This window comes from Sturnus vulgaris, chromosome 2 (genome assembly GCF_052056855.1).
Source record: "Sturnus vulgaris isolate bStuVul1 chromosome 2, bStuVul1.hap1, whole genome shotgun sequence".
Lineage (NCBI taxonomy): Eukaryota > Metazoa > Chordata > Aves > Passeriformes > Sturnidae > Sturnus > Sturnus vulgaris.
This window is the reverse complement of record NC_142244.1, coordinates 33,089,757-33,114,435: the sequence shown is the minus strand read 5'-3', so window position 1 is coordinate 33,114,435 and position 24,679 is coordinate 33,089,757. Positions and strand designations below refer to the sequence as shown.

At 40.8% G+C, this 24,679-nt stretch overlaps 2 protein-coding genes across 3 annotated transcripts in view; both read left to right on the top strand.

Annotated features, from left to right (window-relative positions):
* The window catches only part of TULP3 (TUB like protein 3), a 32,427-nt gene extending 16,359 nt beyond the window's left edge, over window positions 1-16,068 (top strand). For both annotated transcript variants that reach the window (XM_014891535.2, XM_014891536.2), the window contains exons 3-11: window positions 1,710-1,872; window positions 3,790-3,966; window positions 5,999-6,129; window positions 7,898-8,095; window positions 8,600-8,712; window positions 9,102-9,216; window positions 11,145-11,243; window positions 13,149-13,320; window positions 13,879-16,068. In XM_014891535.2, coding sequence (XP_014747021.2) covers window positions 1,710-1,872; window positions 3,790-3,966; window positions 5,999-6,129; window positions 7,898-8,095; window positions 8,600-8,712; window positions 9,102-9,216; window positions 11,145-11,243; window positions 13,149-13,320; window positions 13,879-14,012 — 1,302 coding nt within the window. In that variant the 3' untranslated portion in view covers window positions 14,013-16,068. The remainder of the gene's footprint in view (window positions 1-1,709; window positions 1,873-3,789; window positions 3,967-5,998; window positions 6,130-7,897; window positions 8,096-8,599; window positions 8,713-9,101; window positions 9,217-11,144; window positions 11,244-13,148; window positions 13,321-13,878) is intronic.
* Window positions 16,069-19,441: 3,373 nt separating this feature from the next.
* TEAD4 (TEA domain transcription factor 4) overlaps window positions 19,442-24,679 on the top strand; it is a 51,140-nt gene continuing 45,902 nt past the window's right edge. Inside the window, exons 1-2 of the mRNA XM_088159169.1 lie at window positions 19,442-19,600; window positions 19,949-20,027. The gene's annotated coding sequence lies outside the window, so the exon portion shown is untranslated. The remainder of the gene's footprint in view (window positions 19,601-19,948; window positions 20,028-24,679) is intronic.

The following is a 24,679-nucleotide window of genomic DNA, read 5'->3' as shown; positions in this document are numbered from 1 at the left end:
TTAGGTTGTATCTGTTTTGCTGGTGTTTTTGGGTTTTCTTTTTGTTGCCTGTCTATTTGTCAAATAGAGAAGCCTTGATAACAATTTTTCCCAAATCCTTATTCTGAGTATAATGTTTTGATTTTTGTTTTTCCTCTCCCCTTTGGAAAATTATAAATTATCATGACATTTTTTACTTTTCCTCAGCTTTAATTAGAAAAGGAAAAAACAACACAAGCTGATATAAATTCTTCTGAAAAGTCTGACTAACTTCCTAGAAAACACATCTGTAATTAGCAATTTCTAAGAACTTGACTTTACTGCTTATTTTTCTTTTCTTATTCTAGACCAATATGATAATCTCTTTGGAATTCTGTGTAATTTTTGCTCTCCAGACTAATCCTTGCAAATAATTTTGCAGTAGCAAACGCTACCTGTATTGCAGTCCAGTCTTTAAAGGGTAATTCAGAGTTGAAATTAAAGTAATTTTATTTCAAGGTATTTGTATTTATTTTGTTTGTTTGTTGTATTTGAGGATTTGTATGTTTGGTTTTGTTTGGGTTTTGGGTGGTTGGGTTTTTGGCTTTTTTTTTTTTCTTTTAGATAAGTGAAAAAAACAGGCAGAATAAAGAATCGGGAGCTGAGTTGTGTTGGAATTTCTTAGGGAGAGGTTGCCTGAGAAACTAATCTCACTTGAGATAAAAAGACTAATAGGAGAGGAAAAAAACAAGAGGAAAGGAATAACTGGAGAGGAAGAGGCTCCAAAAATGTCTGTCTCAAGTGGATTGAATTGTTGGTACTGATGAATTGTTTATCTGGTGGGTGCATTGAAAGTGAAAATAGTTTGATGGGGAAAGAAAATGGTTTCTATCATCAAAAACCATTTTCAAGGTACCTAAGAGACAGCCATGGATGAACTGCATCTACCGTAAGGAGCTTGCACATTGTTTGCATAATGGTGCAGAATATTAGAATATGATTTTTTCCTTCTTCATGCATCACCTTTGTTTTTAAGGACTAAGCATGTCTGTCTTTAAAATGGCACCTTGTCCCTTTTTGCCTTGATTTAAGTTTAGAAGTTGTTTCTCTTCTTGTTGAGTAGGAAATCTTAAGGATCAAATGCATGTGTATCTTGGAGAAATAATGTTTTAATTTTTAGCAGTTGGACTTACCAGTCTTTCCTTTCAGTCCTGAATTATATGGAAAAATTTTGCAAGGTAGATCAAATTTCCTTTTAGTGGATCATCGTTCCTATTTTAATTACTGTTATTTATTTACTCGTCTCCCCACTTTAAGTCTTATCTCTCAGCATTGGTTTCTGGGAACTATTTTCTTTAAGTTCTCCCTATAAGGTGATAGCTCTTGAGATAAAAACCTTTTCCTTTACAAGTCCTGACTCATACTGGATTATGGATGACTGCTGAATTTATATAATTGTGTTAAGGATTGCTGCAGTTGAGATTGGGTGGCAGGATTTAACTGGTAGTCTCAAGACAGGTCAGAAAATAAGCAGGTGTCCATGTCAACCTCTCATGGAGAATCAAAGTCAGTATCTCCCCCCCAAAATCACGGTGATATCCGTGTGTAGAATTTTTGTAAGAGCTTGCAAGAATATTTCAGGTTTATTTGAGATTCTGATCAGGGACATGTCATTGCCAGTGGCTGAGGTGTGGATTCTACTTCTCTAGATGTGGTTACTCATCTGTTTCCTGCTTTTCTTTGTTCCACAGAGAGCACTTCTAGAGAAGAAGCAGAGGAAGAAACGTCTCGATCCATTGATGGTACAGCCAAATCCTGAGGCCAAACTGCGTAGGTCAAAGCCTAAAGGGTGTGAGGAGCAGACTCCTTTAGTAGAAACTCCTACTCCTGTCCACAGTGATGTTGTTTTACATGGTAAATAATCAACGTGATTGCAAGAGGGTTCCCCAAAATCCTAGTGCATGCCTTATGTCACAGATGGGCACTTACATTGCTGTGGTAGGGGTCAAGTGATAAGATTGATTACATACTTTCCTATATGCGAAAGTTGAATTGTAGTACAGTATGGTTGAGCAATACTAAACTGTGAAGGCAAAAAAGCCCTCACCTTGATTTTTTGTGACAGCTATAAATCTTCATGTGCCCTTGAGTGATCTCTCCCTTGAGTTAAGCTAGAAGAACTGTAGAAGTGAGCTGGCAACTTCTATAAAGGTGGGGACGTAAAAATCCAAAGTGAAAAAAAAATCTTCTAAAGCTTTAAGATAAAGAAAATAATTCAGTAGTGACTGTTTATATGGTGTTTCCTTATGGTGTCATGGCATATTCCACCTCAAGATTGCATATGACTGAATGATAAAGTGGAGAAAGCAAGCAAAAAGTGTGAACATTGTTAGGCTCTGGATAGTTATTACCTCATCTGTTGTTTTCTGTGGGCTTCATTGAGACAACTGAAACATGACAGGTTATAGTGGTCCACAAAGTCACAAGCACAAAGTACTATCAGGGCCAAAGGCAATAACTTGGTGGCCTCAAAATATTGCAGTAGAATAGTGACCATTATTTTAGGAGTGAAAAGAAATGCAGTAGTGAGAGCCTTAAGACTCCCATGTCACAAGGAGATAAAAAGAGCAGCAATGAAAGCTTTACATTCTAATGGAAGTGTCAGGAAGTTGTTTATGAGAGCCAGAATCCCATCAGCCCATCAAGAAAGTAATGGGAAACATTCTAAGGCTTTGAGACATGTGCTATTACTTATAATAGAAGCATTGTATTGATAGCAAATTAATATGCACAGTAGAATTTTAAACCTCCAAACAAGGGATGTTACCTGGTTTGAAGATCAGATAGTTGGAACTATGTTATCCCTTCTCTCTTGAATATTTGTCTTGTTCTCCAGATGCCTTTCAGGATCATAGGATGGGAAGGAAAGTGATGATGTTTTTGGTAGCATTTATTTAAATGTTTAAAATAGGTGTAAGAAAGCTTCTGTTTAAAGACACTTACAAATCAAGAAGAGAATGAGAAATAAGATAGGTATAAATTTTAAGGTAGGAGTCTTCAGTAAGACTAAAAGGAAAACTTAACTGCTCATTCACTACCTTTGATAGTTCTGAGGTTCCTCAGTGCAAACAAATTCCGTTAAGAAGTGATTAACAGCAGTAAGCATGTCAGAAATGCAATGCTTAGATAAAGCAGTAAAGTTTTAAGAAGGAAAACAGCGGGAAAACAAGAAATCCAAAGCTGGAACTACACTTAGGTATTGTGTGCTACATATGAGGTATTATGCCAGACCCTGACATCAAGATAGCTCCACCAATTGGGAAGTGTGGTGCACAGCTGTGTTGTATGTTTAAACATGGAAATTTCATTCTAACAAAAAGACAGAGGATTTTTTTTTTTTCTGTCTATGGCTGTTGATACTTTTATCAAATTGATTTATGTGTTCACTGTAGAGTACTCACTGGTACAGGAGCGAACAAACAATGTGAAGGAAAAGAAAATAAGGAAGATGTCTGTAAATAAATAAATAAAACTATCAATGTGCATGACAAATAAAACTTGTTTTAATTGCTTAAGCCCTTGTAAAAAGGTAGATAAAATCACTATATTTAAATAGGGAGAAACTGATACTGATATGTTTATAGTAATAGGCAATCTGTACAGAGTCAGGCCTGACTCCTCCCAAGCCTTCCGAAAAAAATTGAACAAGTATATTTTAGTACTTTAAAGAGATGCTAGAGGAGGGAAAGATGAAAAGAGCCACCATCCTGGGATGTATCTTTGGCCATAAAGAAATTAGACTTTGGATTTCTGTTTCATTTTGGCCTGCAGGTATTGATGGACCAGCTGCTTTCCTGAAATCAGAAGTGCAGGAGTTGAAGACCAAGCTCCAAACTCTATCTCTTGGATCTACTAAACCAGAAGATAGTGCAGATAAGGAAAATGATGGAGAGGCTGTGACAGACACAGCAAGCAAGCCAGATCTGCAAGAAATACTACAGAAACGAGGTAAGAGTTAATAACGGGTAAATGTCTTTTTTGGGGCTCTTCTACTTTTATAACTTTATTTTGGTTGCATTAAAAAATGAGGAACCATGAAACAAATGTCTGTAGGATATCACTTTTAAAAGAGCTATTAGATTCTACAGCATGTAGAACTGCAGTGCTGCAGTTCCTTTTCCTGATATTATATATATATATTTCCTGAAGCATACCAGTTATATTTTAAGGGTTTCTTAATGTGCTGTATAAATTCTGGTCTTTCCAAGGAAATTGCTGACAAAATGCTATAGCACATTTAGCTAAAGTTTGGAGTGTTTTTATTGTAGGTATGTTATGTCCTGATAAGATACTTGAATATTTCCACAACAGCAGGACCCTTCAGTAAATGCCATGATTTAACTCTTTAGGAGACTAACAGGAAAGGTTTTTTATTCTGAGTCAGAGGCTGTCACAGTCAGCGGTTTTGGAGTTACATATTCAATAATTATATCCCATTGAGTAATTTCCTAGTGGACTGTCAAGCTCTGTCTGCCAAGTATCTTAAGTTCTTGCCAGTACTACAGGAAACCTTTTTTTGTTGCATGCAGCCTAAGTACTTTGCAGCAAAATAATGCTTAGTGTTTAATTTAGTACACAGCTTGTATTTATTTTACAGAGCTTGTCTCCCAGAATTTTTCCAGTACACTGCATGTATTGAGGTACTATCATATTCTCATCCAGTTGTCAGATGGCATAGCTGCTTACCTACAGATAGCAACATTACACAAAAGTTAGAAAAGGAAAGAGGAGAGAATATCCAGTAACTTCAGGGGAAATTAGTGGAGGTAGACTGTAAACAGTGAATTTTGAAATTGGCTAGAGTACCAGTGTCAACGCCTTTCCTCTTCCCAAGTGTCCTTTGGGAAGTTTACTAACAGGTTGTTAAGACTGGATTTTTCTGTTTTATCTGAGACTTCCAGCAGTGCCCCTTCTATGCAGTGCCATGAAAGTGTATTGTTATAATATATAACAGAAAAGAATTCAGTTAAGCAGGCTGTGTTCACTGTCTGTAATGCTTTAGATACATTTCCTTTCTACAGACAAATTAAAGAAAAGAATCACAGAACAAAATCTCGAATACACAGAATCAATTTAGTTGGAAAGGACTTTTGAGGTCATTGGGTCCTATGACCTAACAGCACCTTGTCACCTACATGATGGCACTGAGTACCACATCTAGTCTTTCCTTAAACACTTCCAGGGACAGTGACTCCACCATCTCCCTGGGCAGCCTATGCCAACTCCCAGTCACCGTTTCTGTGAAGAACTTCTTTTTGACCAATTGATGCTGCAGTTCTAAGTGGAAGGACACACTAAATAGTTATGTGTACAGAGCCTCTTTATAAATGTCTTTATGCAGTTATTTTAGCTACATACCCACAGTCATCTCTACATGACTGTACTTAGGTTAAGATTAAATAAGTCCTGAAACTTCTCAGTCTGTGCTTCAGTTTTAGAAATCAAGTCATTATTAGTATTTATGGACCTGAGGTTTTGGTACTTTTGTAAGAACAGGAGGGGCTCTTACTAAAAAATTGACATACTGTTTCAGTGTGTGTAGGACTGAGGGAAAATGGTAAAGGATGTAAACTGTACAGAGCCCAATTTATGGGATAGGTGTCAGCATATTGATCTGGATTTCCTTTTATTGTTGTTCTTAATACATGAAGGACATTTTGCATGAAAATATGAAAAATTAATTAAATGACAATATAAACAAAGCAATATGTTATATCATGGAATAGCAAGTAAAATCCATATTAATAAAGATGTGACAGCTCCCTAATCATCTGCACAGTGACTGCTGCAAAATATCAGTAGGAATTTGAATTACAAGGCTCAGGAAGAGATATAGCACATGAAGAAAACTAGCAGTTGAAACAGAAATTAAGAATCAGCAATTGAAAAAACAGAAATTAATATTCAAGAATCGTATATGAATTAGTGATGCCATGAACTTTCTTTCAGGGATTACATGCTTAATTGTGTATTCTGACAGGAATTTCAGGCAGTTTGAATTTTGATGAGGAGGACACAGAAGAGGAAGAAGTTAGTAAGAGACCAGTATCTCATTCACCATGCCCTGAATCTGAGAGGCCTAGTTCTGCATCCAGTGAGAAGTCTTTTGCAGTAAGTGTCATGAAATCCATTTCTGATGAGCAGTGGGCACATGCCTGATGTTAGTGCTAATCCCTGGAGCACTGGGTTAAAATACAATAGCTGCAAGTACAGTAGCCAGCAATATTATTCCCTGAAAGCAGAGGAAGGTCAAGATTGCTAGGTTATCTGACTGAAGAGTTAAACATAAAGACTTAGCAATGATCAAAGGAACAATTGTGGGTGGAGGATCCCAGAGAGCCTAATCAGTGAATATGGGAACACAGTGAGTCAGCACTATTACCATTAAAGGGGACAGACTGGGCCATTGTCCCTGCAAAATTCACCAAAATAACTCCAAGAAGCTCTGAAATGCCATGCAAACATAGGAGGGATTTCTTCCTGAAGGTTTATAGCATTTATTACGGGATGCAAAGGGAAACAGAATTTTGGAATGGAACAGAGAATGCTGGGATTGGACAAACATCATATGGGATGTTTGGGGTAAGGAACTTAAGAGGGAAAAGAAGGTTATATCAAGGTGGATCAGGGAGTAATAAGCATAGAAGACAAGGATTAAAGGGGGTAAAAGGCGTCAGATATGTGTAAACAACTGCAAAAGAGTATGATTGTCTGCCCAATCCTTATGCCTTGATTACTTTAGCATGTCCCACTCTCTTCTGAAACTCCACTTCTCTTTCTCATGTGAATGTGTCTGTGTGTGTGTGTGTGTGTGTGTGAGATACACATACATATGTTGACAAATTATGTGCTGGACAAGCCAGTGAGTTGGAAGAGACCAGTATCAGGAAGACAGAGGGTGTGAGCTAGCTCAGACCAGATAAAGACCACGGGGTATGAGCATGGATGCAGGACACCCTTCAGAGTCCATGCTGTGGGAGACCCACCTGAGTGTATTTGTGAGGTGACTATGTGTATGTTGCCCTGCACTAGTAGGGGAGTAGTGCAAGAGGTCTGAGTGTCAGCTTCTTGGGAGACTGGGCTGTGGGTGCAAAGTGCTAGAGGGCGGTGGATGCTGGAGGTGGGGAAGGGGTGAGACCCTCTCGTGAATTTCAAATCTATGTATGTGTGTCTGTGCTATTCACTCAGGTTTCCTACTGGCTGTTGCTGGGAATGGGGATAAACCTGCAACTTCATCTTGAAGGCCCAGTCAAAGAGGAATCTCTTGGGTGCTACAGTTCACAGGATTCAGCAATGTCTAAGAAAAAATTGCTTTAATGACCTATACCAGATTTCCATTAGAATTCCAATTCCTTTGATTACTCTATGCATCCTGATTATACACATTGTTTTAAGGCTCTTCCAACATTTAGTTGATATGGTTCCATAAGCAGCTTACTCCATTTCTGCTTCTTTTCTGAACCAATATAATCTCAGCACTCATTTCAGTCACAAAATCCCAGCCTGTCTTACTGCAGCATCCATCCGTCTTGCTTTATCATACTGTTTTATTTTCCACAGTGTTTAAAGTTCTAAAAGCAAAGAGGTTCTTTGCTTAGAATATTCACAGCATCTCATCCTATTTCCCCCTTTCTAGTAAATCACTCATGTCTGCTTAATGGGTACTTTTTCTCTTTTCCCCTTGGAGACCTAGTCTTTCCTCAGAGTAAAACCTTCAGCTGCTTTCTTGTGAAGAAACAGGTGGTATCTTGTTTAACCTTCCTTTCCCCAGTATCTTCTGGAGATGATATCTTACTTTTCAACAGACCACTATTTTCCTGTGGAATACCAGAGACTCTGGTCTGATATTAATTTGCTAATATGATGCTTCTTCCCATAGGAAACAGGTGCTTCCTGTAGTCCATCCCCTCAGGCAGATGCACAGCTGGGAGAAGTAGAGAACTTGGAGGATTTTGCATTGCGCCCTGCACCCCGTGGAATTAGTGTAAAGTGTCGAATCACTAGAGATAAAAAGGGAATGGACCGGGGACTCTTCCCTACTTACTACATGCATCTGGAAAGGGATGACAACAAAAAGGTATTGGAAGCAGCACACATTATCTTGGCTATTGTAGTCCTACCACAGAATATTTTTGGTGCAAGGGAGAGCTTTTGGTAAGAAAGCAATAGCTGTGGAGAGTCATCATGCAGATGAGGACAGCTTTTATTTGGCTGAGGTACTAAGGAGAGAATTAGTATGTAATTAGCATTGTATTGTTGTTTAAAGGCCATAATACAGTGAAAGATGAAATTGGAAAAGTATGAAAATGTTAAAAAATAGTAGGAAGACTGAGTTGCTCCAGAAGACAAGGAGGGAAGACTAGAAAGGACATAGCATTAAATCTAGACTGCCAAGTGAGCTGATGGAGGGATAGGATTTCAGGCTGGGAACTTTGGAAGAGAACAAAATTGTGGAGACAGTAATATTAGCCCAGAACAAAAAAGGGAATGCATGTGGGAAATGGAGAGATAACAGTTTGGATTAGCAATGCCTCTGCATTCTTGCAAAGCACCAGTCTTGATCAAAGTTTTGTTTTTCCAGACATTCCTTCTTGCAGGGAGAAAAAGAAAGAAGAGCAAAACATCCAATTACCTCATATCAGTTGACCCAACTGATTTATCTCGGAAAGGGGAAAGTTTCATTGGAAAACTCAGGTGAGAACCACAGATGAAAACTATAGACAGTTGAGAGAGGATTTTAATTTTAATTGAGTTGTGGTTATGACTGGCAATCTGTTGTAAATTCAAAGAGCATGAACTTGCATTGTTTTGCTCATTGTAATCTGTATTCACTTGGCTTGGCAGCCTTCTTCAGCATTACCATTCACTGTGGCAACTCAGAAAAGAAATTGTCTAGATTCTTTTCCAGGATAGATTGCAGGCTCACATGGGCATGTCATGGAAGCTTCTCAGTGAGCTGGTAGCAGGAAGACTCGGATGACAAGAGATGTGTGTTTTTGCTGTGCTGTACGAATACTTTGAGAAGATGACAAAACTTTCTACTGATACCTCTCTTTCTGTGTTTTTCCATAACCTGACATTAGGTCAAACCTCATGGGAACCAAATTTACAGTGTATGACCATGGTGTTAACCCAGTCAAGGCACAAAGTCTAGTGGAAAAGGCTCATACAAGACAGGAGCTCGCAGCTATTTGTTATGTAAGTACTGCCTCTCCCTTTTTGCCCCTTTCTTTGTGCCTGGTTACCAGGGAAACACAGCTTGCAAAATGGTGCTGCTGCCAGCCTCCTCCACTTTGGCACTTTGGAACCAAGTGACCAGTTGCAACCAGATACAGCAAGAAGCAGAGGCCTCACAGATAAATTCTTACAAGTTTGATTTTTTTTTTTTCCCATTAATGTCAGGAGTGGGAGAAACACCTAAACTAACATTCTTATGACCTTCTTATCTGGCCTATTCAGTGTGTGGCTAGTCAGCACATACTTTACATGGAGCCAGCCACAGCATGAACTGCCTCTGGCCCAGCTGGTATCTAGTAGACCCTGAGAAGAAACTGGGAGTACCCTGTGAAGCAGAATTAGTTTTTGCAGAACCAAGGGCATTTTGAGGGATAGAAGGGAGCTGGTATTATTTCAGCAGCAGCTTGTTGGTGGTAAGGATGGAGTTCCAGGGTAAACTGTGTTTCACTAGCTCTGTTTTAGAGATGTTCTTCTGCTCTTGTGAATCACCTCAGTGTAGGATTCAGAGTAAGGAGGCACTTGTGGACACTACAAAATTGCATGAGAGTCCTTATGTTGTATTGTTTCATATTCCAGTCCTACAGTTGGAGTAAAATTTGAGGTTCTCTACAAAACAATTGCTGTCAAGTGGAAGGATTTTTATTTTTCTCACAGGTGTTTTTACTTTTCTCACAAAAGCTTAAAAATGCATTAGCTCCCTGGAGCAGCATCTTCATTTTTTTGCTTTTGCTCTTCATCTTAATGGTACTTGAGAAAAAAATGGATAATTCCAGTACTAGTCTGTTTACAGAAGTATCACTAGATATTTCCTTTATATATAGCATTCTTCAGGTTCCTACCTAGCTGGACACAGCAGGGTGTTAGAATGAGCACAGACAGTTAATATAGTCAGCTTTTCAGGATTCTCAACTTTTATCTACAAGGAGTTTGTAAAGTTTAAATATAAATAAAATCAGTATCCTCATTCTTATACATGCCCCTACATTTTTTTTTAAGTGAAGTAGTAGAGGCTGCAGATCCAAAGACCCTTGTCTGTGTCTGCAAAGTGTTGGGAGAAGCTGTATCACTTCTGTCAATCAATTCAGTACTTCTAAAATATTCTGGCTTTTAATTGGCCTTTGAGAATTTTAAAGTTTATCACTGACATTGTTACAGAACACTTTAAATGGACCCTTGGATTTTGGCTGATACTGTTAAATGAATGGTTTGAGAATACCAGGACTTTTTTCCTTTGCTTTTTGTACTCAATCCACTTGCAGTAGTCTCCTTCAGTACTCTGGAAAAATCTGCTTAAGGTTGAAGCTTGGATAGTTGCTCAATACTTCACTTCCTGGGTCTGTTCTTAAACATTTATAAAATTGAGAGAAAATTGTAGGTGTGTTCTTTAACACAAATAACAGCACCTGAAGAAAAATGTCATTCATTGTTCATAAACATTTTAGACTAATTGGTGATATACAGACAATACAGAGTCAGGGGTGATATACAGACAATACAGAGTCAGGTCCAAGATATTTTGCCTTTTATCTTATTTAAGGATATCCTTGTTCACTAGCAAGATTTCAACATATTACTGCCTGAGGTGAAAAAAACTTTTGCCTGGAAATTGCACTTGTTTAATTTTGTTTTAAATGTTTCAGTAGGCTAAGAAATGCACTCCAAATTAGTTAATACTATGCATATCTCCTAACACTGTTCCCCTAATGAGAAAGGAAAAGAAAACAGTTCTCAGTGATTAAACACAGTTGCAGTTAGATAACTGCTGCTACAGTTGTAGCCAACAAAATTCTAAAAACTAGTACAAAAGGTGATAAAAGTTCAGTTTTGCTGTCGTTCTCTGAGGTGAAGTATCTCATTTACTGAAAATAATGGTTTTCCTTGCCTTTTAGGAAACTAATATCTTAGGATTTAAGGGTCCCAGAAAAATGTCTGTGATCATTCCAGGAATGAACATGAATCATAAGCGAATTCCAATCCGTCCACGAAATGTGAGTTATGAAGTTTGGTCATGTTTCAGATTGAAGGAAGAGGTTAAAACTTTCCTGTAGAGGCCTGGGTGTTACTGACAATCAGGTTTTCAGGAGCTAGGGATTTAGCAAGTCTCCTGTAGAGTAAATACAATGTCACCTAAATGTGTTAATTAATTTGTTCTTGCCTTCTGCCTGATCTGTAGCTTTCTGAATAGTGTTTGTATCCTTATGTATCCTTTGGTCAGCCTAAATATGATTTCCTTATCTGTGTTGTTGCTGTTGCACCTACAAGCTGCCCTCATGGTGGGACCCTGTTGTGCTGAGGGTTGGATGAACAAGGACACACTTGCTTCTCCCAGGAGCTCACATTCTTAGCAAGGATGTGGATTGCAACAGATAGGCAATAGACAGATAAGGTACTGCTGGTGCAGTAGCAGGAGAATAACTACATTTTTCAGTCAGAATGCTGTTAGCCTTTTTGTAGGAGTAGCAGAAAAGGAGGATTCTTGAAGGAGAAGGAGGGATGAAGAGAAGGGCAGAGTTTTGTTGTGACCATTTAGTGAGGATTTCTCATAGATATGAGAAGCATATAGCTAAAAGCAGACAGAACAGTATCTGAAGGTATGTTGAGGTGTGCGATGAAAATTGTTGGGTTCCCTTAACCTGGTTTTTATGTTTGGTGACAGAAGACCAAAAGGCAGAATGAAGAGGTACCAACTGAAAGGCGTGGTCAATGTTTTAAGCTAGAAAATGTATTTGCAGCCACATTGTGAGTAGATATGAGTAGGACAAGAATGCATTTCCTGGGGTCAGGGAAAAAAATCTTCAAGAATGGAAATTGAGAGTCATGAGAGAAAAGAGATTTAATTCTTGTGAATGGTCAGAAAAATTGTATCTGGAAGTGGTCATTTATTCATTGTCTTTCAATTGGTGTTGCCATCTCTCCCATTAGTACAGTAATAGTTCCATGGCCCTGCCTTTATTTTTCACCCCTACATCTAAATGCACTTAGTTGATGCCAGTTCTCAGGGAGTTGTTTTGCATCTTTAAAAAGTAAATAAAGATAAAATTAAAAAGTAACTAAACTGAACAGGAAATTTTATTTAGGTTATCCTCAAAAATTTGCTATGGTATCTTTGTACGATACTGAAGTACATACTATAGCCGTATTAGTCAGACCTCCACAACACTTTGTTTTCTGAGTGTTTTTTCCTATTAGTACCTCAAGCTTGGACTCTTTTTTTTCTTCAGAGTTTTAGTGTATGTAGTTTGGATTTTATTTGTTGCAGAACTTTTAAAATTAAATAATATGTCATGTTTCACTGCAACCTGAATCTCCTTGTAATTCATTGTTTGTCAAATTTAATGTGCTGTTTTACTTCATCTTTGTATATTTTTGTTTTTATTTCTCTCTGGTTTTCATACTGTGCATCACTTGTTAGACCAAATACGATGACATTTAACCTTACATTCCACTGCAGCTTTTGGACTTTCTACTGAAGCACCTCAGGGCCTGGTGCTGTGCAGTTAATTATACATTATTTTCTTTTATTTCAAAGTTTAGAATGTTAGAAATGGAAACTGGATGCAACAGGATCAGAGAAAGATTATGAGACTCAGAAGGGATTCATGCCAGCAGGATAGCAATTATCTGTGGACTCTGAATTGTTCCCTTTCCTGTACACACACACTTCCTTCCCTATCACTCTTTTTACTTTATTGAGTGAAGAGTAATGCTTGGACTGGGAATCTATGAAAGTATCTTCCTGTTACTTGCAGAAAGTATTCGGTAAGACTGAGTTTAAGTGATGTCATTGTGTTTCATTAAACAGGGAATGAAGTGGCAGAGTACACACACAAGAGAGGTAGTACTCAGAGGCAGAGCTATTCCAAATCTGAAATATATTTCTTTCTTCTGAACAGGAGCATGAGGGTCTGCTGTCAAAATGGCAAAACAAAAACTTAGAGAATCTCATTGAATTGCACAACAAGGCTCCAGTCTGGAATGATGACACTCAATCCTATGTTTTGAACTTCCATGGGAGGGTCACTCAGGCCTCAGTGAAGAACTTCCAGATTGTCCATGACAATGACCGTAAGAGTCTGGTGGAGAGTGTGTGGGACTTATTGAAACAGGGAGACCCTAATTTATTTCATAAAGGTTGGGAGGAATAGGACACCCTTCCTAGAGGAGGGAAACTGGGTAAAGGAAGCTAGCTCAGGATTACTGGTGACTTCTGAGCTGTCAGGAAAATTATGTAAGGCCTCCTTTGTTTTCTAGAGTGGATGCAGGCTCTGCTGCCCATAACTGCAGCTAAAAGAGTGGGAAAATGAAGTTTCCTGAAGTGAAAGAAAAGGTTTAATGCAGCACCTTCAGGGTAGAAAAAGAGTGGTTTGAGCTTTGGTTCTGAGAAGAAAAATAATCTTTAGCATAGCAGAGTCACTCTAGAGGACAGATTTCAAGGCCACGTAGGGAAGGATGGATACACCAACCACATATATTTGGGACTGGCAGATGGGGGGTTTGTGGTTGGGTTTTGTTTGGCTTTTTTTGTTTGTTTTGGTTTTTTTGTTTTGGGGGTTTTTTGTTTATTTATTTATTTCTTTTGCTTCACTGTGAAATTGTTCATCTCTGAATGTCTTTTCTCCCTAGCTGACTATATCGTGATGCAGTTTGGTCGTGTAGCAGAAGATGTGTTCACTCTGGACTATAATTACCCCCTCTGTGCTCTTCAGGCCTTTGCTATTGGACTCTCCAGCTTTGATAGTAAATTGGTCTGTGAATGAGGGACAACAGACATGAAACATGGAACTCACTCCCACCCGTACATCTTGCAAGAGTTTCAGATGTAGCAATGAAGAGCATATTGGAAGGGAAATGGAGGATACATTTCTGCAGGCTTATTAGAAAACCAATTCCAGCCTTCAGAGCATTGTGGGAGTTGACAGCAGACCACCTTGGGAGCAGCCTCTGTATGGCTTGTGGAAGAACAAGAACTCTAGGTGATGTTTCTGTCATTGATGTTGATTCTGCTTTTAGAATCCTTGTTTACAGATGGTGCATGAGAGTGGGCTAAGCCCACTTACTGGAACTCCTTGCAGCTAGGATTAGAAAACTAATGGCTAAATGTTCATTTACCTTGAAGCTTCCACAAAGCTTGGGAGATGATGCTACTCAAGAGGTCCTAATCAGATGAATTCAGAGAAAAAGAGAACAGCTGGAATAAGACATTGGGTGTAATACACTAATGGACTTTTACTCTGTGGAATGATCATCTGCTAAGATTGATACTCCATTTCCCTTTCAGTATTCTAATTTCTCTCTATTACTTGACAGTCTTTTACCAAATGAAGAACAATCAAATCTCAAACAGTCCCTTTTCAGTGGGTGATATTATATTCATTGCTACTTCTGTTACTTCTAATCATGTGAAAAATGAGACTGAATAGATGATAGAATCTGGCTGAATTTGGCAGAAGTTAGTATTGTAACAATATACAGTACTGCTTCTGAAAAGCAGTGCTCGGATTGGTTGAATCTAGACTGTAAACTGATGATAAATATTTTTTAATTTCGCCATTGTTGATGAAATATGCTACATTTTTAGGTATAAGTTTGTGACCAATTTTATTTTTTTTAACGTGAGATTATCTCAAGGCATGAGATGTTAAAGTAGACTTTGTATAAATAATTTTAACCTGACAATAAGGAGTTACCTCAAAAAGAGATTACAGGTATTTTCAAAGGCATCAGTAAGTTTAATGTAATTGTACCACAAGGCTTTGCAATGTGTCCTTCCAATTTTCCGTTTTAAATACTGGGTGTACAGTATGGACTGTGTGTCACAGCATGGAACACTTAATTCATGTGGCCTTAACTCACCAGAGTGGATTGCAGCACGACGTGGCCTGGAGGCCTCAATGCACTCATCTTCTGTGTACGGAAACCGAGAACAGTTACTGTCTTGCCTGCTTCTTGCCTATTACACATATTCATAATGGTTTGGAGAAGTCTGTCCCCCTACTGAGACAAGAATTAGGTGTTCTCCAGCTTTGGATATTGTCCTTGTCAGCAGACTAACTCTGTTTCAAGCTGCACAGAGCAGATATATTGCTTTTGGTCTCGGGAGTCTTTGCAGCGGTAGATATCACTTGCGCTTTCAAATTAACAAAACTTTGTGAAGACGTTTTCTGATATTGCCAGAAAGAATAATGATTGTAATCACAAAGTAAGTGCTGTATTTAACTGTAAAATATGAATTGAGGCTGAGAAATCCAGCTATTGTATCTTTCAGATGAGCATTTTTCAGTAGCTGCTGAGATTTTTTTTTCTTGATATTATTTTATCAGAAAAGCAGTCTGTGAAGAGAACTTGAATGCTGATGGATCTGTTTTGTGCCTTCCTACTCATCAGGCTGAGGATGAGAGCTGGCAGTGTTTTCCAGCTGTGCTCTCCTGAAGTCTTGGCTGATGGATCTGCATTCCCTTTGCCCATCCAGGAAAGGAAGTCAGTTTGTGTACCTGTCTGATTATTCTTCTGACTAGGAATACGTGAAAGAAATTGCCTTATGTTATTTTGGGGTGACCTGAAGCTAGGATGCTAATTTCTGATTCAAGATGATTTTCTGTGTGCCCAGAAAGCATCCTTTTACTTAATTAGCCCTGTCAGCAGCAACTCTTCAAGCTATTTGTTGACATCAAATGATCCTGTCATGGCCTCTCGGTTAAATTGTACTGACAGATGAACTGATTCAGTGGTCTTTATCAGATACTGTTTTACATTAGTTGTATTTATAACTTTTATATCTAAATGAAAATAAACTAATTTATATATTGAAAAGTCTCTAATTCTAAGTGATTTTTTTTAAATCTTGCTGTCACTTGTGGGTGTACTTTGTTCCTTCTCTATGATATTACCTCCGTTTCCTCCTATCTTCCTCCACGCCTCCATTTTCAGGTCTCACTCTATAGTGCACGGTTTTAATTTGATTGTTTAAGCTAGTTCCATTTCTCTGCCCCATATTTTTAATGCTTTTCCCAGCATCCAGCAGGGCATTTGAGATGGTTCTTACTGCATTTTCCTACCTTCCATCTGAACCCATTCAAGTTGAAGTACATTAAATTTTTTTTTCTGTATCAGGTACTGAAGTCATACAAGGCTAGGAAGAACATCAAGTTGAAGAGGTTCTGTTGTCCTATTTCCACTGAGAGATGTATGAACCTCCATAAGAGGAGATATGATGAATTTGATGATCAGAAACTAGCACAGCTCTCAACATGCAAGACTTATTCTTCAAGCACCTCTGTTTTTCCCACTATTTCCATCTGAACCAAATTCCAAATTAGTCTTAGAAGGGAGACAAAATTAAGTGGGAAACACGACTGGGTGTTTGTTCTTAACACAGTAATATTAGTTGCATACATGCAAATGTAACATACTTGAAATCCCAGAGAGATCTTAAAGAAGCATATTAAATGGAATCTTAAAGGCATTTAGGCACCCTAAAGGCAGGCTTAGCAGATGGAAATGGCTTCTAGGCTGCTATAAGGTCTTGGGCTTACAAACATAAAAGACTGAATGATTTCTTGCTCTTTTAGGGCTGAGTCTCACTCTCATTGAAGTTTTGCTGCTGAATTTGGTAGCAGTAGGACAGGTTTTGTTGCTGTTAGCATAATTATTATACTCCACTTAGTGTTCTCCTCTATTTGCTCGGATTAACAGCTCTGTAAATCTCTCAGTTTCTCTGAGCTAAGTTTCCTGTTCCTGATACAGAAGACAGGTAAACCCTTCCCTGTGATTTATAAGGTGAGTTAAGAGTTTGTCTGTAGTCCTGTGAAATGGAGCTATGGACAGATTGCCTCTCTCACAGTCAGGAATCTCATCTTTGCCACAGGATCAAAATGTTTTACCTAACTGCAGTTTGGAACCAGCTCAGAACTAAGAAAATCCCTTAAGTAATCCTAGGGCCAAGAGATCTGGCCCAGTAAACAGTTATTGAAGAGTAGAAAAACAACACTGATGTTACTATCAGGGAAAACAGCCTGGTCCCAATATGAGGTGGCAACAGTTGAAAGCCCTGCCAGGAAGGAAGGCAGAGATCCCATAGCAGTGTTAACTCTTGTATCTTTTAAACTATACCCTCTATAGTTTCTGTTTTCTCATTGCATCCCTTAAGGTGTTCTATATTGAATTATTATTTCCTCGCTGGAAGCTGGAGGTCACTTCTTTTGTTCCAAAATGGGAGAAAAAAACAGAAGCAAACTTAACTTGACCAACATGCTTTAAGGTAAAAGTTATGGTAACCATAGCCTGCTCAGGTAATTTAACATTCAATTTAGAGAATACATAAATGGGTGAATATATTCCAGAGGCTGGAATTTTTGAACATTTAATTTAATTCAATTAAAATTGCCATACAAAGCTACCCATGCCACTGTGCAACAAAATAGCTGAAAATGTAGGTGAAAACAAACGATTTTTCTATCAAGCATAATTGAATCGACCCTTTTATTACAGGGAAAGTAATACTAATTTATTATGGGGGAAAAAAGGGGCGTTATTCTAAAAACTGCATAAGAAAATCATTCTGATATAGTACAAACAGGGTTGGGGAATTAATCTGATAAATTTGCCTAACTCAGCTTTCTGTTCTAAGCAGAATCGTTTGGTTCTGTATTAGCTCCAGTAAAAAAAACCCACCAGTAAAAAGCCAGTATTCTCCTGAGTGAGTTTCCATCTGCAACTGACTGAAGTCCTGCAAACAATTTGTGATGATTCACAGGAAGGAATAGGTTTCAAATCCTTCTCTTTGAGCTCTGTTGGTTTGGCAAGGAAATGGGAGCAAAACAATGTTAGTCACAAAGTTATGAGACCTGTTCTAGAATTCACACTGAATATATATGATGAGAAGTGAATTACCTTTCATATACATAAGGGGTTTTTTTAGTACATATAGTTTAATAGAAACAGTGACTAAATTAATTACAGGGCTTTATTTATAAAACAAAACAAAACACCCCCCAAATTGTTCCACTGACTTTTGTGACATCATCTAATTTATACTGTATATACTCTTCAATCCTACAGTTGTATCAGAAAACCCTATTTTTAGTAGTGATGGATTTTGCCATCTGGTTTCTGAGGCCTTAGGACACATTTAGGACCTGTTTCCAGGTCTCTGCAATTTCCACTGCAATTTGAAAGAGTTAGGAACATTTTTTAGCTTTGAGTTCTTACAAAAAAACCTCAGTTTCTTCAATATATTGAAGTTCTAAAGAAAGCCAACTATGTTATAACTCTTAACAGGTACTTATGTACACACCAGCCATCTGTGACAAAATCACCTGCTGGAGCCGCGGAAAAGTTTGGTTTGCTGATGTAGCTGCATTCCCCGAGCCGCTGCTAGGATGTAGTTACATTTACTCAGCTTGCCGGTGTCCTACTGCTTTTGTTTGGGAATGGGCTTTCCAACCCTAGTGCGATTCCCAGTCTCGTATCAGCATTTTCTAGTGCAGCACGCTGACACTCCGCTAAGAACAGGTACGAAAGGAGCAGCTCCGATGTGAGACTGAGAAAAGCCACGGGGAGACACCGCTTTGCGGGTGGGTGGGCGAGTACTTTGCTGCCTGGGTTGCCCTCGGCAGAAGCCCGCTGCCGTGTCGGGCCGGGGCTGTTTGTTCAGCAGCGGCTCCGCGGTGCTGGGTGGAAATCACGGCCGGTCCCTGAGGGGCTCGGCAGCCGCCGGGCCGCGCAGGGGGGAGCCCGGGAGCCGCGGGGGTGTCCCCGGGCCGGAGCCCCCTCACGGCCGCTCGGCCCACCGCCCCAGGGAAAGCACCGGGCAAGCGGCGGCGTTCCTGGGGATCCGAGGCCGGCCCGTCCGGGCTGCGCACTCCAAGCCCTGCCTGCTCTCGATTCCTGGAGCCGGCGGCGTCCCGCCCGCTCCCAGCGCTGCCGAGCCGCCCCCTTCCCCCGCTCCCGGCCGCCCGCCTGGAGTTTCCTTCCCCCGCCCCCGCGGGCCCCTCTTCCGGCCATTGCCCGCGTTCCCTCCGCCCCGGTCACACACGGCCCCCGGCCGGAGAGCGCCCGGCCCCGCTGGGTTTTGTTCCCAACTCCGCCTCGGCCCTTCTCCCGCTGCCCCCCGCCCCCCGCCAGTCCCCTCCCAGCCCCGTCCCAGCCTTAGCCGGCAGTCCCTCCCTCCCTCGGCCGCCTTCATTTCATACCAACTCTCATTCCTCGCATTCCTCACTTCCTCCTTTCAAACTCCAGGGGAAATAAAAACCCTCCCTTTTCCTCCCAAACTCCTGCCCGGCCGCCCCCCCCCCCGCCCCGCCGCCGCCCGGGCTCGCCGTCCCGCCGGCCGCGCCGCGCTGCTCAGGTGAGTGTGCGCTTTGTGCCTCCGCTCCCGCCGGCCCGGCTGCCCCCCCGCTCCCATCCCATCCCATTCCATCCCCTCCCGGCCACCCGCCCGGCCCGGCATTGTTCGCCTCTCCCCGCCGCCGCGGGACCGGCCAGGGGGAGCCCCGCGGGCCCACCCTCACGAGCCGCTCCTCGCCAACTTTTCGCTTCGCGACTTGGCGGCGGCGACGATGCTGACTGAGCGGGAGGCTGAGCCGGCCGCTCCCCCTGTCCCAGCCCCCGCTCCCACCCCTGCGGGCGCGGAGGTGGCATCGGGCGGGAGCGAGGGGCAGGCGCGCAGTAACAGCGCTCGGTGCTCTCTTGGCAGAAAGTCCTGGAGCTGAAGGAGGATTTTAAGCCGGTCCCCGCTGGCTCTGCGGAACAGCAGCCGCTCTTGCCTCGCTCAGGTCAGGACACGCTGTTCGCGATGGCTTGGGCGCGGGACGGGCTGGAAGGGAGGGTGCGGAGCCGCTCGTGTGCGACAGGCGAGGCACAGGCGTACAAAGGAAGCGATGGGAACATCCTCAATGGAGCCTCCGGCGGCTTCTCCCGCCGGGAAGGGGCTCCCGGCGCTGCCGCTTCGGGAACTCGGGCGCTGAAAACTGCAGCGCTCATGGAGAGGGGGGGAAAAAAAAGAGGTTTCTGTACGGTTCGTAGAGATGCGCTTGGGGAGGGTGGAAAGGAGGAGCAGTACTTAACGTAGTAAATTTTAATGTAAATTATGGGGGAAAAACAGAACAAAAAAAAATCATAAGGAAGCCTATCTGTGAGAAGGTCCGTAGGTTGTTGTAGGGCATTTACCAGAAGATGAGGGAATGTGTTCCCAGTTCAGTTATTCTGAAGTTAGAGTTGAGTTTTGGTGGCATGCCACAGGAAAGGATTAAAGAAACTCCAAACAAACCAAGCACACACACACAAAAAAAACAAACAAAAAGCTTTCCGGAGTAATCTTTTATCTTATGCAGATAATTCAGTTTAAACAATTTATTGCATGGGATGCTAAAAATGAGGCTTTTTTTGCAGAAGAGGGAAGAAGTGTAACTCTACGTGTTTTAAGGACTTCTGTAAAGTATTTTATAGTGAACGGTCACATATGTTAAAAAAAAACCGTAACAAAAACAAACACAAACTCAGAACTAACCACAAGTAATTATCAACTTTGTTTTTGTTTAACCTGGAGTTACACTCGTGTTACTTTCTAACCTTAAGAATGGGGTTCTGCAACTCCTCTGCACATAAACAACGCAAGTGCAGGGGGCTGAGTAGGAGGAAAAGAGATTTAGGGATTGGATTTATGTTTCCTCTTTTCTTGTTCCTGGGGACAGGTCGGCTTTTCCGGGACCTGATTGCGGTGTCTGTGTGCAGTGAGCAGAGCGTTCGTTCACCTGTCCGTCCATCTGCTGGGTAGATGTGAGAGGTTTTATTGTCCTTCCGCAGAAGGAAGAACAGGGCAGCAGGACAGGGCAGAGAGGAACGGGAAGGAGCGAGAGGAGCAGAACGAGGGGGAACGCAGCGAGTGCTGGGGCTGGGCTGATGCTGCTGTACAGTCACCTGTGCAATTAAAGCCTTTTGGTTTCCATAGCTTGTTCTCATCACAGACAAGAGCCTGGCATCGTCCCATAGTGAATGCAGAGAGACTTCTTTATTAGGGCTGCTGGATGCTGAGGGACTCTGGTTTTCTCTGAAACTTGGGCTGGCACAGTGAAGGGCAGCCAGTCCCTTTTTCAGTTTTTTTTGCAGTGGGTGCAGACACCTTCTCAGGTTTTCCTAAATCCCAGTGGGAATGGCTCCCTCAAACATGAGAGTCTTATCAAATAAACTGGGCTATCAGCTCACTGTTTGTGTCTTCTTGGAGGTGATCCTGGAAGCAAATAAATGTGCATGAGAATGGTTACCGAGAATTTCTCCACTGTCTTGGATCCTTCCACTTCTTTTGGATTTTTAAATTAGTGCTACCCATGGTTTTGAAGTATTCTAGGCTAATACTATGATAAGCACTTCAGTGTTGCTGTTTCAAAGAACATCTGTGGGAAAATGGTATGAAGATAGTACTGCCAAGCTTTAAAGAGAAAAAGGGCTCCATGGCACCCTGTCTTGTCTGTGGCTTACATAAAATCACAGTTGCTGTTGGTTTTCTTACTTTTCTGGTATTAGTTTCACAGAATTCAAGTAGAGTAAAGTAGAGTTTTGAGAGGATTGCTGAAAAGTACTGTTTCCAAGAGATGCAGCTTTCATCTCTGTTTGCATGCTCATTCACAGCTTTCCTTCCTTGGTATTACATGTCCTTTTCTGTATCTTTCAGCTCTTGGTTCCATCCCAGTGTAAGCTAAGGGGTGGGTCCACAAAGAGTTGCAGCTGGCACTGCTGTGGACCTGTCCCCAGACCCTCAAAAGTGCTCATTTCCTTACTTGTCACATCTCTGTGCTTTGTCACTGGCAGCGACACTGGCACTGCTGTTCACTGCCCCGGGGCTGATCCAGAGGAAAAGTAACACTTGCTTTTAGCCAGTTTGTTTTCAGCCACATCTGTTCCTTCTCCAGGCAAGTTAATTATATGGTCATGTGCTGGTGTGTCTGGAGAAGGGGGTGCAGTGACTAGGAGGTGAAGGGTGGGAGAAGAATGGGGCCATTTTCTAAACAACATTTTTCTCCACCTTAAATAGTTCCTTGGATCATGTCTTCAGTAGCTTCTGTGAGAGCAAAATGATTTTCTTTTTTATCTGACTATGGCTGTATCTTAAGAATGTGAAAATTTACCTTTTTTAAAAGATCTATTATACTCTCCCTATAGCTCATGTTTTTCTTAGTTCATTTGTTAGGTTTGGGGTTTGGTTTGGTCTTCCCCCCCACTCCCCCATGCCATGTAAAAGTTTTCTTGGGCAAATTTTTCATCACTCAATGTACATCTGAGAAGTTTTCTTACTCTACTGCAGCAGTTTTTGTCTTGGTGTGTATTTCTCTGAAATGATTGGTAATTATTTCTCTCTGTATTTGCATCTTCTAAGTTCTTAAAAGATACTAATGAAGGTATAATAATATTTTTCAATTTTCTAGGTCTCATTATTGAAGGTTTTTTATACTCTTCACTTTCTTCAGTTTATCTGTGTTTCTTTGTCAGAATGAGATCCAATATTCCACAACTAGGAGTGATTCATCTCGCTTTGTTGCCTGAAGTGATATCTGAGCCAAGGCAGATTAAAGTCACATTGGTCATTTTGCAGAAGCATTTGCTTTGCAGACAACTCTCTCATTTGTTCAGCATTCTCACTCTTGCCTGTCTTTAGCTCCTGCTTCTGGCAGGGCTTTTTCCTTGATTTTATCTCTGAGTTTTCTTTGGATTACTTTTTCCACATAGTCCTTTTTGTCTCCCTTGATTCTTTCTTTCTTTCTTTTTTTTTTTACACTAACATCCTTTGAGTTGTTTCTACCCACCTGTGTTTGTAAACTTCATTCTGTATCACCCACAAGTTTCATTGAAATTACCTGGAGTCAGTCCTAGATCTTTAATTAAGATGTTAAAGACAACTCAACTAGCAAAGATCTCTGCGGCAACCCAGTAGATGCCCTCTGCATCTGTTGGTTCTGTTTGTGTTTCATATATCATATATATCATTATGCATAGTTTTGAAGCTGTTTGTTAATTTTCTAATAATATGATCAGTATTCCCCAAAGCCAATCTGAAGTAATTTTTAACTGTGATTTCTGTAGAGGGTAACAAATGCTATTTTAAATCTAAACTTACTTCACTGTCTACTGTGTTCTTTTCATTCTCTACCTTCACAGCATTTCTATCTTCCTTTGAGGAACAATCAAGTTTGTTAGGATTTACAGTAACGGATGCTCCTCTCTCTCCAACTTCTGCTGACAACCATGCTAAATAAATGCCCAGCATGTTCCTTTGTAGAGCCTTGTAAAAAAGCCATGAGTTGGCACATGCATGGAGCTCATTACAAGATCTGAGACGAGATAATTAGAAAGAGTTTTTAGGGGCAGGAGGTGGTGTTTTGAGTTCTTGGGGTTTTTTGGGGATGGGGGGAGGGTTTAGTAGGTTTTTGGTTTTATTGTTCCTGCCCCTTGGGTCCTCCTTTTTCTGGAGATGATGCAGTCACTCCCCTTTGTTTTTAACACCATATGAATTAGACATTTTCCTGCTAGGGAGGGGCAGGTTTTCCAGTTCCTGGTGCTACTGGCTGAGTCACTGGCTCTGTTTTTCTGTTCTCTTGTAGGTTTATAATTACCTTGTTCTTACCTTAGAATGTGATTGCTAAAGGGTAGGTGTTTTACACTCCTGTATTTCTTAGACATGAGGGCCAGTGGCTTTCAGAGCCTGGGTGCAAGCCTTCGAAACATCTGCTTTGCTGTTGCCAAAGAGAAAATAAATCAGCGTAGCCCTCAAAGTGCCTCCCTTCCAACAGTATGGTAACCACTAATGACAGATGTCCAGGCAAAGTGTAATCTCTTGTAACCTGGACTGCTTGAACTAAGGAGGAAATGTCAAAAGAGAACATGCAGCAGGTGTATACTGAAATGGAAAGGGAGGATTTATTAATGTGTCCTAAGTTCATTTTACCTGATCATACATCTCCGTAGCTCATTGAAATAAAGCTCATTTGCACCAGACTAGCAGGATTAGGCAGATCTTTTGGTTTGAAAATCTTGTTAGCTTAGGGGGGGGAAAAAAAGGTGTAAAAGAGAGGTTTGTGTAAGAAGATTATATCCAAGCATGCTCAGTGCTCTTTGAATTATCTTTATAAAAATAAAATAATAAAATTATATTTAATTCTCTACCCCCACTTGTTTGTGAAGGATCTATGGGATCAGAGGAAAATAACTGTGCAGGTAGAACATGTAAATCTCTGCTTCTATCCATCTAGGATGCGAACTGAAAAATAGAGTAGCAGCATCTTTTTCCACTGCTTTTGGTCACAGATTTTATTTGTAAGAACATTCTACAAAAACTAGAAGAGAGTCTGTGGTTGGCTGTGTCCCTTTAAGAATCTAGTTTTGCTTGGCTAGCTGCCCTTGTTCTCCTGTAGATTAATCCAGCAGAAGGTATATA